Below are 16,090 nucleotides of genomic sequence, written 5' to 3'. Positions count from 1 at the left end.
CTGTAACTATAGAAGGAGCCAAAGTCAAATTCTGCCTGTGTGTCATGGGTCAGAAAAATAAGGGAGGTCAGGGTTGCTTCTAGGTCTGTGGCATCATCTGACAGTGAGTTAAAAAAAAGTGGGTTCTGTTAAATCCATTATGCTACTGCTCACGTTGGTAGGTAGAGGGGAGGTTTTGCTCTCTGTCTCAGGGCGGCAGTGATGTTTCGATGTCAGAGTGTAGGCGTTATGCCATATAGGGGCTTGATAGAAATACTTTCTATTGCAGTAGGAATTGCAGCGTTCCTTAAATGAGCAGCTGTTCTGGACTCTGGACATGCTGTCTCATGAGGTTGCTCAGCCCACTCTGGGTTGAGAAGTTACTTTGAGTGTGCATACACACACTGGTGTGTTATGGTGAGAGTTGTTGAGAGGAGCACACCAGTGTAACAAATACAAGTTATTTGTGTTTGCATACATGGTGTAAGGCCTGGTTAGAGTTGAGATGCAGTAGGGAAGAAAACAGGAAACCATGCTACTTTAATTTCTAGTTTCTAAAACGTCAAACATGGACTTTTTGCTTTCTCTGTGGGGTAAGTTTTGTACTTAAATTGCAGGTTGAACTGCATCATAGTACCTTGTTTGGCAGAATTATTGCACGGATAAGAACTATAAATGTCTTAAGTGGGTTTTGTGCATTGGCAAAAAACACTTTCTGCCTAAACCTGTGATGTGACAGTACAGACTCAAAGACATTCTTCCTATCATACTCCAATTACAGATTTTCTTTTTTTTCTTCCTCTTTTCCATACTTACTAATAAGAAAATTATTGTCTTCAGGAATGCCCAAGCGCCTCCCACCAGGGTTCCCTGCAGGCCAGGCTAACCAGAACTTCATGCAAGGTCAGGTGCCTTCCACAGCTCCAGCAACACCAGTGAACAGTGGAGCGCCACAGCTGCAAACTAGCCAAAACGTGCCGCACACAGGTCTGTTTGGAATGTGGTGTTTTTTGTTTTCTGTAGAAAATTACACCTTTACCTGTGTAACAGATACCAACACACTAAACTCGTGTCCTTAATAGGGAGTTAGCTAGCTGGGGCTGCAGGGGCATTCTGTGCGTTTTGCTAAATGAGGCAGAGAAAAGCAGGAGGCTGCTCGTGTTTTTCCACACAACCCAATTATTATTGATTAGGACTGTGGTACTAGGATCCAGAAGTATCTGTTAAGAAATTGAATGGAAGTAGCACTGCAATTTGGAGGCTAGGGGTAATAAAGGTACAACACAAAAGGAACTTCTTGCCCAGGAAAAAAAAATGTTGTTACCTTAGAAGCAGAACAACAAAATAATCTTGTTCTGCTTTGAAAAGATTATTAGTTCCATTGAAAGCTTTGGAAGTCTACTTACAGTCAGTCCTGTAAAAATTAAATCTTTAGTTCACAAACGTCTCCATTTAACAATTTGATTATTAGTCTTTTTTCTGGGTTATGGTTACCCTGATAATGTCATTTCATCAGTACGCCATGTGTATTTATTTTTTTAATCCATTATAAAGTAACCTCAAGGTTTGAAGCTTATTTTGGTTAGGAATTATTCTGTTGAGTTAGGTGATATTATGGAATATTTTTCAAACTTAGGTACAGATTATAACAGAAATTGAATTTTTTGTTATGTCTTCTGCAGTGGGGTGCACAGGAAGTACCCGTCCTAAGTGTCTGAGAGGTATGATGTTCTGTTTTGATGGCTAACATGAATCTGTAGTATCAAACATTGCGTCCCAGGACTGCAAATATGTCAGATACTCCAGTTCATTGGAAAAGGGAGGAAAACAATTTTGGAGTGCTTACTCAACATCAAAAGTTGTAAAAACTCTTCTACCACTCCAATCAGTTTCTTACTGGCAATTTCTTTTTTTTAAGGTGGCCAAGGATCTGGACCTCAAAATCAGATGCAAGCACCACATGGCCCACCAAATATGATGCAGACCAATCTAATGGGACTTCATGGAAATATGAACAACCAGCAGTCTGGTGCTAGTGGGGTGCCACAAGTTAACATGGGCAACATACAGGGACAGCCTCAGCAAGGACCACAGTCTCAGCTCATGGGTATGCATCAACAAATTGTATCCTCTCAAGGACAGATGGTAAACATTCAGGCTCAGGGATCACTGAACCCTCAAAATCAGATGATACTTTCTCGAACTCAGCTCATGCCGCAAGGCCAAATGATGGTGACACCACAAAACCAAAATCTTGGTCCTTCTCCCCAAAGGATGACCCCACCCAAACAGATGATTCCCCAGCAGGGACAACAGATGATGTCTACACACAATCAGATGATGGGACCTCAGGGCCAGGTCTTGTTACAGCAAAACTCCATGATGGAACAGATGATGACCACTCAGATGCAAGGAAATAAACAGCCTTTTAGTACTCAAAACCAGTCCAATGTTATGACGGGGCCAGCTCAACTGATGAGAGGACCAACCCCAAACATGCAAGGAAACATGGTGCAGTTCACTGGGCAGATGATGGCACAGCAAGGCCCTGTGAATGGTAATCCTTCTCAGGTTATGGGAATTCAAGGGCAAGTTTTAAGACCTGCTGGACCTGGTCCTCACATATCTCAGCAACTTGGGGATACTACTACAACAAATAACGATGTGAACTTGACACAGATGTTACCTGATGTTCCTGTGCAGCAGCCAAACATGGTGCCTTCTCATATGCAAGCAATGCAAGGAAACAACAATGCTTCAGGGAGTCATTTCTCTGGCCATGGGCTGCCTTTCAATACGGGGTTTAGCGGAACGCCAAATGGGAATCAGATTTCCTGTGGGCAGAATCCTGTTTTTCCTGTCAATAAAGATGTTACGCTCACAAGTCCACTCTTGGTTAACCTTCTACAAAGCGATATATCAGCAGGACACTTTGGTGTGAACAACAAACAAAATAATCAGAATGCCAACAAGCCGAAGAAGAAGAAACCTCCAAGGAAGAAGAAAAATAATCAACAACTAGAACAAACAACGTAGGTTTAATATTACATTGTTTTTATAAGGGGCACGGGAATCTCCACAAGCAACTTGTCAATATTTTTTCAGCAATTATGGGGTGAGAAAGGACCTGTAGTATTTCATATTGTAGCAATTTCTCTCAAGAGTTAAATGATAACCCACTGGCAACTCTGTCACTGGAAGGTTTGTTGAAAATTAAAAAAAACCCATGCACACATCCCAGCTCAGTTATAAACCCAATTACAACAGCACAGTTCCTTACATTTACTGGGTAAAGGAAGTGTAGAATGTGGCACGTGGTGCCACAGCCCTGGAACGAGGAGGCTGCCTTTTTTAAGCAGTCTGACAGCCACGACCAAAGGCTGGGAAGTACTTTCAGAAAAATTACAAGCCTCTGCATAACATGTGCAGTAGAGATTTTGGGTAGGTTGTTTCCTGAATTATATGTATGTCCTGACACGTTTCTGTCTGGAATTGAGCTGGGCTTCACTCTAAGTTGAAGCTGTAGCTAGAATTTAGAGGGAGGAATCTGGCACCTTCTGGGTATGAGGATAACATGTCCAAGCAGTGCTGGTCTTCCTGGCCTAGAAGAGATTAGGAAGGAAAAAACCCCACAGCTCTTAAGAGGGAAGAGGCAAATCGGTAATATTGAGAGATAATGAATGAATGTACCTGTTTAGTGGAAATATGAGATTGCTGAATCTCTTCGATTCCTCTTTGGCCAGCATATTCTTCATTGGCCAGCTGTCTTGTAACCTTTTGCTTTGACAGTCTACTAATACCAGCACAGGGTGGTAGGCTGCTGCTGCCGTACCGTTATTCAGCTAACATGGTAAAGGCAGATAAGCTATATCTAATTACTCTAATGCTGCAGGTGAGCCACAGGAGAATTGACAGGAATCCACCTGATGGAACTTCTGGGGATTGTTTCCAGTTTGCTTTAGAAAAAAATGGAAAAACTTAGCACAAAAAACGGTAACACAGGAGTATCCACATTTTAAAGTTAAATTCTTTAAAACAAACAAAAAGGTAGCTGTGGCACATTAAGCTACTGGTGTGGCTCTAGTACCACCAGTCCCACTCCTTTGAATAATCATTATAAGTGTTTAACCTGAAGTTTACGCTACCTTCTCCAGAGACAGACGTCTGGTTCAGTGCAGAGTGGATGACATTCAAGTACTAAGCAACTGTTCAATATTTTATTTTCTCCCTTGGTTATTCAGTGTGTAGCCCCAACCTGCATTTTCTGCACAATGTCAAGATTCCTTCATGAAGACGGAATTAATTTTCTCATGGACATTTTAGGTCTGGACTGAAATGACTCGCATCATCTATAGCAAGTGCTCATTTGTGACAATCGTTAATTGGCTTAACTAGTACTAAAATAAAATGCAGGAGCTGTTACGTGCATTTTACAGGTGCAGAAATGCTGCATAGCAAAGGTAAAGAAAAGCATGCTAATTTAATAGCCTTGAAAAAAGTCTTTCAAATACCTGCTATATAATTATATATGGTCATGATATGGCCCATCAGCTCAACACTGCTGCAAAACAGGCCATATGATTTCAGGTTAAATCTGAAGGAGTACAGAGTCTTTGGCCAGCTGTGAAAACCAGGTTAAAGCAACTCAGCTAGAACCAAGCGGCCAACGTGGGGGTAGACTGAAACTTCGGTGTGACTTGGAAACTGTAACTGAGATACCAGCTCCTCTCTTGCAGTGCCTAACTTGTTATGGCTCGTCAGCTTCTGAAATATGTACAACAGGGCTCCTCCGTGCCCAGGGGGCGGTCACAGGCGGCTGTGATCCACCCTGCTGCAGCGCTGCTGCAAGGAGCAGGGCAGGCCTGCAGGGAGGGCCGTCGGTGATGGTGTGCCAAGCTTCCTAGCTTTGACAGTCTTTGGCTACGTGAAGGGAGATACATGAGGGCATATAGGTGTCTTCATTTTGCCATTCACCGGGAATTTAAAGTGTAAGTAATTGGGCAAGGGTGGGTTCTAACAGTATATTGCACACGGTAGTGTCACGTAGTGCTGTTGTAAAAAATAGTATTAGTGTAATGGTACAATGTGCATCTGCCTCCTTTTGATATGTTATATCCTGCAGAGAGACTCAATAGCAAGCAGATGTTTTCTTGTTTGTTCACCTGACATTCAAAGCTTTCCAGATGTCTTTCAAACAGTAACAATGTCTTATTTTTCTGTGTTTCAAGAACATTCATGTTGCATAGCCATCACCCAACAGCAATTTGTGTAGTACCTGTAGGCACTGCTGATAATTTGCAGTGAAGTAAAATATGCAAACTTTGTGTCACTATTAGTCATCTGTATCTTTCATGGAAAGTTTTTTGGTTTGTGGTTCCCCCCAAAAAAAACAAAGTCAAAAATGTCCTTGTATTTCTAGGTAGAAAAGATCTGGTGCTATGTATAAAAACCCCAGTGCTTCAATTCTAAATAGATTTCAATAAAATAACAGTAACCACTACTGTAGCAAGCTGTCTTGCCATGGAAATGACAAAGGATTCTGAGGGAGTTGGCACTCTCTTCTGAAAAGAAAATCTGTTAATTGTTGAAGAAAAGCCTTGTTAGGATTTTGCTTTCATTGGTCTTAATTGATGGTCACCCAGCTTCGTTGTGGCCTGGGAGTATCAATAGACGTGGATATAAAGCTGTCCTCTGAGTTTACAAAGCCCCACGAGACTATTTGCTTGTTAAAAAGTTCTCACAATGAAAGAAGCCTGAATTACAGCTTTTCTGTTGAGCTATGACAACTCAAAAGCATTCCTAGCTCTTAAGTAAGGCTTTTAATCAGATTTCGGTGTACTTAGAGGAAATACCACTTCGTACTTATGTTGTCACTTAAATTTTCGGTGAACATTCTCTTGCCATTGCCACCTGCAGAATGCCGTTTTGGCACCTGATATGGATTAGCATTTTGTTTCTTAATGGGCTGTAGATTAATCATTTCATACTTCCAGGAACAATAAGAAGGGAGCTATGCTCATAAATGCTTTTGAGATTATTCTCCAGCAAAAGGAGGGCGACTGCAAGGAAAGCTGGCTGTAGTACCTTCCCGCCTCATTCGCTCTCTGCTTCCCTGCCATCATTAGGCGAGCTCAGTGGTTTCCTGTCTTGGAGTTGCTGGTTCTTTTAAATCTGATTTGGATCACTTTCTTTTGTGTCAGAAGCAAATAGGATGCTTTTCACCTTGGCTGCTTCTCTGTCATTCTTCCTCAGAAATTTTTGAATTCAGAGCAGCAAACCTTGTGTGGAAATAGAGCTAATTTGATAAACACGCTGAAAATTATTCTGTTCATTTCTTCGAAATAATTTCTGAGATGAAATACTACAGTAACGAAAGTACCGTTAGTAATATGCTTTGTAGACTGAGCCATACTGGAATGTAAATAGGATAAGTGAGCTATTGGAAGAGTTTAATCAGCTGAATCTGAAATAGTTTTAAGGGTCTGCTTAATCGAGCAGCTCAGCATTGGAATGAAAACCAAGACATTTTGGAAAAGTAGGTTGTTTAAAAGTGATTGCATCTGTGTTCTGGTCCTGAAGACTATAGGTAATGGGATGTAAACTGAGGAAAAAGATGTTGTATGAAATGCGATCATAGATAAAACATGTTAGTATTAAATACACGCACAAACAAACTGTTGTTTAATGTTCCCCTGTGCACAGACCATAAACATCATGTGTACTGGTAGAACAGACATAACACACTCGGCAGAATCACTGCTGGCACTCACATTTGCAGTATCCAGTGTGAAGTGTGATGTGCAGGTGGGGATCAGCACTGCAGGACAAAGAAGTTTTTCTCAGCCAGAATCAGAGAGCTTTTAACTGTAGGTCTGGAGGTTACAGTCCCCCTGTACACTTGTGAAATGAAACTCATTTAGCAGCAGAGGACAAGTCCAAAGGGGCCCAGGAAGGATGGGCATTCTTCAAGGAGGAATCCTTAAAGGCACAGAGCTGGCAGGGCAGAAGACCAGCCTGGATGAACAGGGAGCTTTTGCTGGGACTCAAGAAAAAAAAGGATAGTTTACCACTTTTGGAAGAAGGGGCAGGCAACTCAAGAAGAGTACAGGGATTTCGTTAGGTCATGAAGAAAGAAAATTAGGGAGGCAAAAGCCCAGCTAGAACTCAGTCTGGCCACTGCTGTAAGGGATAACAAAAATGTTTTTACAAATACATTAACAACAAAAAGAGCAAAGGAGAATCTCCATCCTCTGTTGGACGCGGAGGGAAACGTTGCCAGCGAGGATGAGGAAAAGGCTGGGGTACTTAATGCCTACTTTGCCTCAGTCTCTAATAGACCAGTTACCCCCAGGGTATTCAGCCCCTGAGCTGGGAGGCAGGGACGGAGAGCAGAACAAACCCCCCGTAATCCAGTAGGAAGCAGTTTACAACGTGCTGAGCCACCTGGACACTCACAGGTCTTTGGGGCAGGATGGGATCCAACCGAGAGCACTGAGGGAGCTGGCGGGGGAGCTCGGCAAGCCACTCTCCATCATTTATCAGCAGTTCTGGTTAACAGGGGAGGTCCCAGACAACAGGAGGCTTTCCGATGTGATGCCCATGTACAAGTAGGGCTGGAAGGAGGATCAGTGAATGACAAGCCAGTCAGCCTGACCTCGGTACAAGGGAAGATCATGGAGCAGTTCATCTTGAGTGCACTCACCAGACATGTGGAGGACAACCAGGGGATCAGGCCCAGGCAGCATGGCTTGATGAAAGGCAGGTCCTGCCTGACCAACCTGATCTTCTATGACCAAGTGACCCACCAAGTGGATGAGGGAAAGGCTGTGGGTGTTGTCTACCTGGACTTCAGCAAAGCCACTGTCTCCCCACAGCATTGTCCTAGAGAAGCTGGCAGCTCATGGCTTAGACAGATGTACACTTTGCTGGGTATAATCTGGCTTGGTGGCCGAGCCCAGAGAGTTGTGGTGAACAGAGCTAAATCCAGTTGGTGGCCGGTCATGAGCAGTGTTCCCCAGGGCTCAGTGTTGGGGCTGGTCTTGTTTAATGTCTTTATCAGTGCTCTGGATGAGGGGGCTGAGTGCACCCTCAGTGAGTTTGCAGATGACACCAAGTTGGGCTGGAGTGTCGATCTGCTCGAGGGTAGGAAAGCTCTGCAGAGGGATCCAGACAGGCTGGATTGATAAACTGAGGTCAATTGTATGAGGTCTAACAAGGCCAAGGGCCGGGCCCTGCCCTTGGGTCACACCAACCCCAGGCAACGCCCCAGGCCTGGGGCAGAGGGGCTGGGAAGTGCCCGGCGGAGAAGGCCCTGGGGGGGCTGGCTGACAGCCGGCTGGGCATGAGCCAGCAGTGCCCGGGTGGCCAAGGAGGCCACCAGCCCCCGGGCTTGTGTCAGCCCTGGTGTGGCCAGCAGGAGCCGGGCAGGGATGGGGCCCCTGTGCTCGGCCCTGGGGAGGCCCCACCTCGAATGCTGGGCTCAGGGTTGGGCCCCTCGGGACAAGAAGGGCCTTGAGGGGCTGGAGCGTGTCCAGAGAAGGGCAGCGGGGCTGGGGCAGGGTCTGGAGCACAAGTGTGCTGGGGGGCGGCTGAGGGGGCTTGGGGGGGTTTAGCCTGGAGAAGAGGAGGCTGAGGGGAGACCTTATCGCTCTCTACAACTACCTGAAAGGAGGCTGTAGTGAGGTGGGGGTTGGTCTCTGCTCCCAGGTAACTATCCATAGGGTGAGAGGAAACGGCCTCAAGCTCTGCCAGGAGAGGTTTAGATTGGCTTTTAGGAAAAATTAATTTACTGAAAGAGCGGTCAGGCACTGGCACAGGCTGCCCAGAGAGGTGGTGGAGTCACCATCCCTGGAGGTGTTCAACAAACACGTAGATGTTTGGATGTGGTTTAGGAGGCATGGGGGTGTTGGGTTGACAGTCAGACTTCATCTAAAAGGTCTTTTCCGACCTTCATGATTCTGTGATTCTAAGTGCCTTTCTATAAAAGCAAAAGCTGTTGCAGAGCGCTGCACCGTGTTGGCAGGGCTTGCTCTGTACTGTGATTTTATTTTTTTGCACCTTATTTCAGCATCTGCAGCCCTTTTTGGGTTGTTTTTTAGGCTTGTTTTTGGTTTTTTATTCTTGGGGTTTTTGGTTTTGGGGTTCTTTTGTTTGTCTTCTGGAGTTCTCTTTCCACTCTGATAAGGGATTTTGCATCCAAAGGTTCTGCTGGAGAATGCAGCTGGTGGAGCAAAGGGTTCACTTCTGACAATCCATACTGTACCTAATGTACAGTTTGGTTTTTTTGGTGTTTTGCTTTTTTGTTTACATCTAGAGCAATACGAAAGAAGAACAAATATGGAATATTTGTCCCTCTCACTCAAACTTCTTATCTTGCTTGTTATTTGTATTCAGAATTTGGTTTTTTTTTTTGATGTGGGCTTGTTGCTAAATATGCCTAGTGAATTTCAGCTACATTCAAAATTCAAGGTATGTTTACATTTTCCAGCAATTACAGCAGCAGTCTTTCCTACAATAACGGCTTTTCTTTGCTAGCAAGCAAAACTCACGCCTGTTTTGCAAGGTTTGTACAGCTTGCCTGATTAGACCCAGATGATGTTTTCTAAGAATCAGTTTTGCACCACGATTGTTTTCTAGGTTAAACCTCTTTGTGCATAGATGCTCTGCATCAGCTTTTTATCTAATCTCCCACCTTTATATAGAAATCATAAATGGCAATGTGTTCACAATTTTAGGCAGTTATTTCAGTTTATGTTGCTGCCACCTGACTGAAAGGCTGCAGCTGCTTTGGGTGATCTTGCTGCCAGAATTTTTGTTCATTTGTGGCTGCTAGCGTAATGCTTCTCAGGCACATGTATGCATTTTGCAATTTTCATAAAATTTATTGGTGGAGGCATGTAAGCCTGCAACAACTGCATCACAAAAATTGGTGTATTAGATAAAAGGTTCCATTCCAAATGCTTCCCTTGGCAACACCTGCCCGCTCAGCAGCAGTGCTTGGAACAGTTCTGTGTTTGCCCCATTTCTTACCTTTCATCTCCCTTGGTTTATGTTCTCCCCTAACCCGCAAGAGTTAGGGATTTTCAAGGCACACACTGTTGAACATTGGTTAGGTAGTTAATGGGACATTAGGCCTGGGTCTCTCCATGTCAGCTCTTCAGATGCCAGAAAGTATTACTCTCAAGTAAAATTAAATGACAGATCTCTCTGCCTTTATGTACTTCAAATTCTTATTTTGCTGAAAATTTCTTTTGTCGTTGGTATTTCTGCATGATTCTGCCTCTCTCTGTTGGCAGTGGCCTTATTTTGATGCCTTTAACTAAGAGCGTTTATTGTGTAGATCTCCCTACAGCCTTCATATATTCATGAAGCTGATAAGCAGTTAAGGTCTCGTACTCTTCATCTCTATCTTCTATTCTCTGACGATATACATTGATAGCTATATAAACTTGTTTTTTTCTAAGTCTGCAAAAGCTGTCTTGATTCAGTGGAATTATTGGGCACTGAATCAGAACAATTTTAAGTTGTCCTTGAAAGTCTCCTGGAGCATCAAGTACCCCTGGAAGAAGGACTGGGGGGGGTACTGGTGGGTGAAAAACTGAATATGAGCTGGCAATGTGCGCTCACAGCCCAGAAAGCCAAGCGTCTCCTGGGTAGCATCCCAGGCGGCATGGCCAGCAGGTTGAGGGAGGTGATGCTGCCCCTCTGCTCCACCCTTGTGAGGCCCCACCTGGAGCACTGCATCCAGCTCTGGGGCCCCCAACATAAGAAAGGTATCGACCTGCTCAAGCAGGTCCAGAGGAGGGTCGCAAAGATGATCCAGGGGGCTGGAGCCCCTCCTGTATGAGGTCAGGCTGAAAGATGTTGGGGTTGTTCAGCCTTGAGAAGAGAAGGCTCAAGGGAGACCTTATAGCAGCCTTCTAGTACTTAAAGGGGGCCTACGGGAAAGAAGGGGAGGGTCCCTTTATCAGGGAGTGTAGTGATAGGATATGGGGTAATGGTTTTAAACTGAAAGGGGATAGATTTAGATTAGACGTCAGGAGGAAATTCTTCACTGTGAGGGTGGTGAGGCACTGGAACAGGTTTCCCAGAGAAGTTGTGGATGCCACATCCCTGGCAGTGTTCAAGGCCAGGTTGGACGGGGCTTTGAGCAGCCTGGTCTAGTGGAAGGTGCCCCTGTCCATGGCAGGGGGTTGGAACTAAATGATCTTCAACGTCCCTTCCAACCCAAGCCTTTCTATGATCACTTGCAGAGCCTCAGTATCCCACAGACGTCTGTGCTCTGGGGGACGACTTATAATGTCTGATATGTCAGTGCATTTTTGCTGTGATGTTAACAGAGAGAGGCTCTGATACCATGAGCTTCTGGGTATGATACTGGATGAAATGGTGCTACCATTAAAATAAATTTCTATGCCTCTACCCATGATACTTATCTATACAGATGTCACAGCAGTACTAGAGGGAAGCATATTTAGTTTAAATACATATATCTGTATAATTTGGAATATCCATTGGCATTCTCTTAGTTATAAAACTCAGATTCAAGGTAGAAACAAAGGAAAGAAATGTTTAAGACGAATAGAGTACTAGGCAACTTGCTTCCTTTTTAGTTGTATTTAAGGCACAGGAGTGACTGTCAGCAGACCTGGCTTCTGTGTTCAAGTTTGTCATGTCATGCTGGAGGTAGTGGTGCATTTTGGTGAGTTACTTGCAGGTCTCTGAAAAGTGCTAGGAATTAATTACTTGAATACTTAGTTATGGAAGCAGAAGTCAAACACTGATGAGAGGACTGGATCTTAATTGCAGTTATTTTTCTTCCAGTTCTTCGGAACCACGTCCAGCTGGCCTGGAGGAGAGTGATCAGTCTTCAACGTCTGGAGAACAAGGAATGAACTTAGATAATTCAGGCCCTAAACTTTCAGAGTTTGCAAGTAGGCCACCAGGTAGTAGGATTTTTCTGTGGATTATCTGAATGTAATAACTATAGAAGAACTTTTAACTGATCTTTGTGACAGTTCTGTTTTATTTGTGTTATCACACATTCAAGTCCAAAGTGTATTTTTCCTCCTAGTAACTGGTACCATTGTTTAAATGTTTTATTTGAATTATCTCAAAATTAAGATGTGGCCACATTCTCACGTATCATCCTGCAGGTATCATATTGAATACTGTAGAGTTATTCAGCAATAACATAATTGATAAAAAATTCTGTACTTCTAGCTGTAGCACAGACAGATGCCTTAAAAATTTAGCATTAACCAATAGCTTATTTTTTAGAATTAAGAAACAGGTTGCAGTTGGAATTATTCTTTTTACCTAGGGAGGATTAAATACGAGGTCGGCAAAGGAATTTATATTATAAGCCATGCGGGTGGTGCTTAGCACTGTTTTTGGCCAAGTAAAACATGGCATATTCTACTTTGTACACTAGAAAATGTCAAATCTGTAGCAGGTATGCTAGTCCATGTCCCACAGGGCCTGTCAGGCACTTAAGTTTTAAGGAGTATTAATTAGTGAAAGTCCAACTCTGCATTTGTAAGTGTTGGACAGAGTTGGACAGTTGCAGAGACTTTTCAGGTGTCATGAATCTGGAATAATAGCTAGTAGCTGTTATGATACACTAAGATCTCCAATTAAATGTCATGCTAGTCATTCATACATTAAGTAAAAATTTTTTTAAGAATTAAGTATAATCTTTGTCCTTATTTGTAAAGCGTTAATGTGGCTGTCACATTAGATAAACAGGCTCCTGGCTGTACTTTCTGTCTGATCCTTTTCATTACAAAAATTCTGCTTTCTCTGATCTTTGATTGGTTTTAATGAATGTATCATCTTGTCATTTTAGGTTATCCATCTCAGCCAGTGGAACAAAGGCCACTTCAGCAGATGCCACCTCAACTCATGTCACATACACAGCAGCCGCAGCCACCGCCGCAGCAAGCCCAGGCACCACCGCAAACACCGCAGCAGCAGCAGCAGCAGCAGATGATGATGATGCTTATGATGCAGCAGGATCCCAAATCAGTCAGGCTTCCTGTACCACAAGGAGTTCACCCACCTAGAGGGCCTCTGAATCCAGATGCGCAACGAATGCCAGTGCAGCAGAGTGGTAACATGCCAGTCATGGTTAACCTCCAAGGTCCTGGTTCAGTGCCTCCGTCTCCTGATAAACAAAGAATTTCCTTGCCAGGCAATCCTCCTCTGGGAAATAATGCAAGAAAAATGGTATATCAAGATAATGTACAAAATCCTTCCAGCTCACCCCTTGGAGAGGTTTCAGCAGTATCCTCCCTTCCAGAAGGAGGTGGAGCTGAAGGCCCCCCAGCATCAGGAGCTCAGAATAATTTGACGTCTCATTTAGTAGTTTCACAGAACCAATTAATGATGGCAGGACCTAAACCTGGCCCATCCCCACTTTCAGCTGCCCAAGGTGCAAGTCCCCAGCAACAGTCTAATTCTCTGCCTAGCACTCTTACACACCATTTTCCAAATGTTGCCACCCCATCACAAACTTCAAGGCCTAAAACCCCAAACAGAGCAAGCCCAAGGCCATACTATCCTCAGACTCCTAATAACCGTCCACCTAGCACAGAGCCGTCAGAAATTAGCTTGTCTCCAGAGAGACTCAATGCTTCTATAGCTGGTCTGTTCCCTCCCCAGATTAATATTCCTTTACCTCCCAGGCCTAATCTCAATAGAGGATTTGATCAGCAGGGTCTTAATCCGACTACTTTGAAGGCCATTGGACAAGCCCCATCAAATCTCACAATAAACAATCAATCTAGTTTTGCTGCTCCACAGTCACACAAATTGGAAGGCGTGGTCATTAATTCAGGAAAACAGACCAACACTGGAGGAACAAAGAGAGCAAGTCCAAGCAATAGTCGAAGGTCCAGTCCTGGATCCAGTAGGAAAACTACACCAAGCCCCGGCAGACAGAATTCAAAAGCAGCTAAATTGTCATTGACATCTCAGCAGAATCCATCTCTCTTGCAGAACATGGAATTACAAAGAAATGTGATGGCTGGTCCCTCTTTGCCAACACCCGTGACCACAAGTTTTCAAAATAATAATGTGCTAAGTAATCAGAACCCTGCAATTTCTGTACCTTCTATGACAGGCATTCCTGAAGACAATAAAGAGAGCCTTAGTGTGCCCCAAGATAACGAGTGTCAAAGTGCACAAGGTGTCCAAGGTAACAAAGACCAGCCCAGTATTGAACTAAAAGGTATCCCTACTCCAGAAATGAAAATGTTGGTTACAGAAGAACAGCCGAAAAAAGACGGGCAAGCCTTAGATACCAGTAAGCTTCCGGTCTTGGAAGAAAGTAAAACCATGGTATCTCCAGCTATGAGGGAGGCACCAACTTCTTTAAGTCAACTTCTTGATAATTCTGGAGCTCCTAACGTAACCATTAAGCCCCCTGGGCTGCCTGGTCTTGAAATGGCACCAATAGTCACCACTGGTGAGGAGCTAAAGAAGATAGCTGTCATTCCTCCGCTGCAAGATTCATCCTCAAGCAAAGAACCATCTAATGCCCTTAGTTTGCCTCAAAATAATGAGCCCTGTTCAAATTCAGGGCACCAGGAACTGGGAGAAATAAACTCAAACGTTGCACAGAGTGTTCCTCCAGTAATGCAAAGGCCTGTCAGCTCTTCTTCTATTTCAGGTCCTTTACCCCCCAACCAGATAACAGTTTTTGTAACTTCAAACCCTATTACATCTTCTGCTAATACATCAACACCGTTGCCGTCTCACTTGCAACCTGCGTTAGTGTCGACTGTTGTCACAATGCCCAACGTAGGGAACAAAGTTATGGTTTCTGAGGGACAGTCAGCAGCTCAGTCTAACGCCCGGCCACAGTTTATTACACCTGTTTTTATAAACTCATCATCAATAATTCAGGTTATGAAGGGCTCTCAATCAAGTACGATTCCAGCAGCCCCGATGACGTCTAACTCTAGTCTAATGCCTCAGTCAGTCGCAGTTGTTGGTCCTTTGCATATACCGCAGAATATAAAGTTCTCCTCCGGGCCTGCTCCTCCCAGCACAACGTCCAGCAGTCCTGTTTCTAGTATTCCCACCAGCAGGCCACTGGTTCTTAATCCCTTGGCACCTCCTGTTCAGCTGCCTTCTCCCGCTACAACTTCTTCCAATGTTCCTTCACATCTTCCTGCTCAGCAAGTCAAAGACTTCAGCCCAGAGGAGACGACTTCTCAAAGTGGTGGGTCGAGTGACCTGTGCTCAGTTACAGCAACACAGTCTGGACCTGTTGTTTCACCTCTTCTTACAAGTAGTCCAGGGTCTGGGAACAGACGCAGTCCTGTTTCATCGAGTAAGGGAAAGGGAAAAGTAGACAAGATTGGCCAACTCTTGCTAACGAAAGCATGCAAGAAAGTCACTGGTTCCCTTGAGAAAGGGGAAGAGCAATATGCTTTGGATGGAGAAGCAGAAGGTCAGGGACTAGAAACGTCAGTCCTAAATACTTTGGGAACAGAGCAATCACCAGCAGAACTGGATAATAAAACTGTGACACCTCCAGCACCCAGTCTTATAAAACAGAGCACTTCTGGGCCTGGCAGTTTGAGTGTCAGCACTGCAGCTCCTGCTCCTGTCTCTTCGTCTCCAAGCGTATCAACAAGCACTCCTCCTACGAGCATACTGTCGGTTGTAGCCACTCCCGCAGTCCCAGACCTCGCACCCACAGCACCAAGCACTAATGGTAGTAACCATGGCAGTTTACCAGCTGAGCAAACTGGGGTTGGTGTGGTGGAAGAAAAAGCAGGAGCACATCAGGAACTGCTACAAAGTGCAGGTAAGTCCAGTGCTGCTGTGCGCGAATGGAAGAAGTGGGATTGCTTTTGTAAACTTATAGGTGCTTCCTTCCATGAGCGTGATGAAATCTAGACACTGTAGCCAAGGCTGACAGCTGCTTTTCTGTTTGAGTGATACACAGGCTTGCACTTCGCTAAGATTCACGTTCCAGATGTTTCATTTCAGTTTCCATTTACTGCTTAAACGGGGCATTTGTCATGAACACACGCAATAACAGAGGAGTGATTTCACATAACTGTTAGAAGGGGGAAGAAGATATGGATGTATCAGTAAT

At 44.3% G+C, this 16,090-nt stretch overlaps 1 protein-coding gene across 6 annotated transcripts in view; it reads left to right on the top strand.

The window, feature by feature from the left end:
* The window catches only part of NCOA6 (nuclear receptor coactivator 6), a 57,036-nt gene that overhangs the window by 30,953 nt on the left and 9,993 nt on the right, over positions 1-16,090 (top strand). For all 6 annotated transcript variants that reach the window (XR_012662949.1, XR_012662948.1, XM_075108498.1 and 3 more), the window contains 4 exons: positions 820-966; positions 1,898-3,011; positions 11,803-11,924; positions 12,827-15,796. Coding sequence is in view for 4 of the 6 variants with exons in the window: in XM_075108498.1 (XP_074964599.1) it covers positions 820-966; positions 1,898-3,011; positions 11,803-11,924; positions 12,827-15,796 (4,353 nt within the window). In the remaining 2 variants the exon portion in view is untranslated. The remainder of the gene's footprint in view (positions 1-819; positions 967-1,897; positions 3,012-11,802; positions 11,925-12,826; positions 15,797-16,090) is intronic.

This window comes from Phalacrocorax aristotelis, chromosome 13, assembly GCF_949628215.1.
Source record: "Phalacrocorax aristotelis chromosome 13, bGulAri2.1, whole genome shotgun sequence".
NCBI classification, from domain to species: Eukaryota; Metazoa; Chordata; class Aves; order Suliformes; family Phalacrocoracidae; genus Phalacrocorax; species Phalacrocorax aristotelis.
The sequence above is the reverse complement of the archived record's forward strand: the minus strand, read 5'-3'. Positions and strand labels throughout refer to the sequence as shown.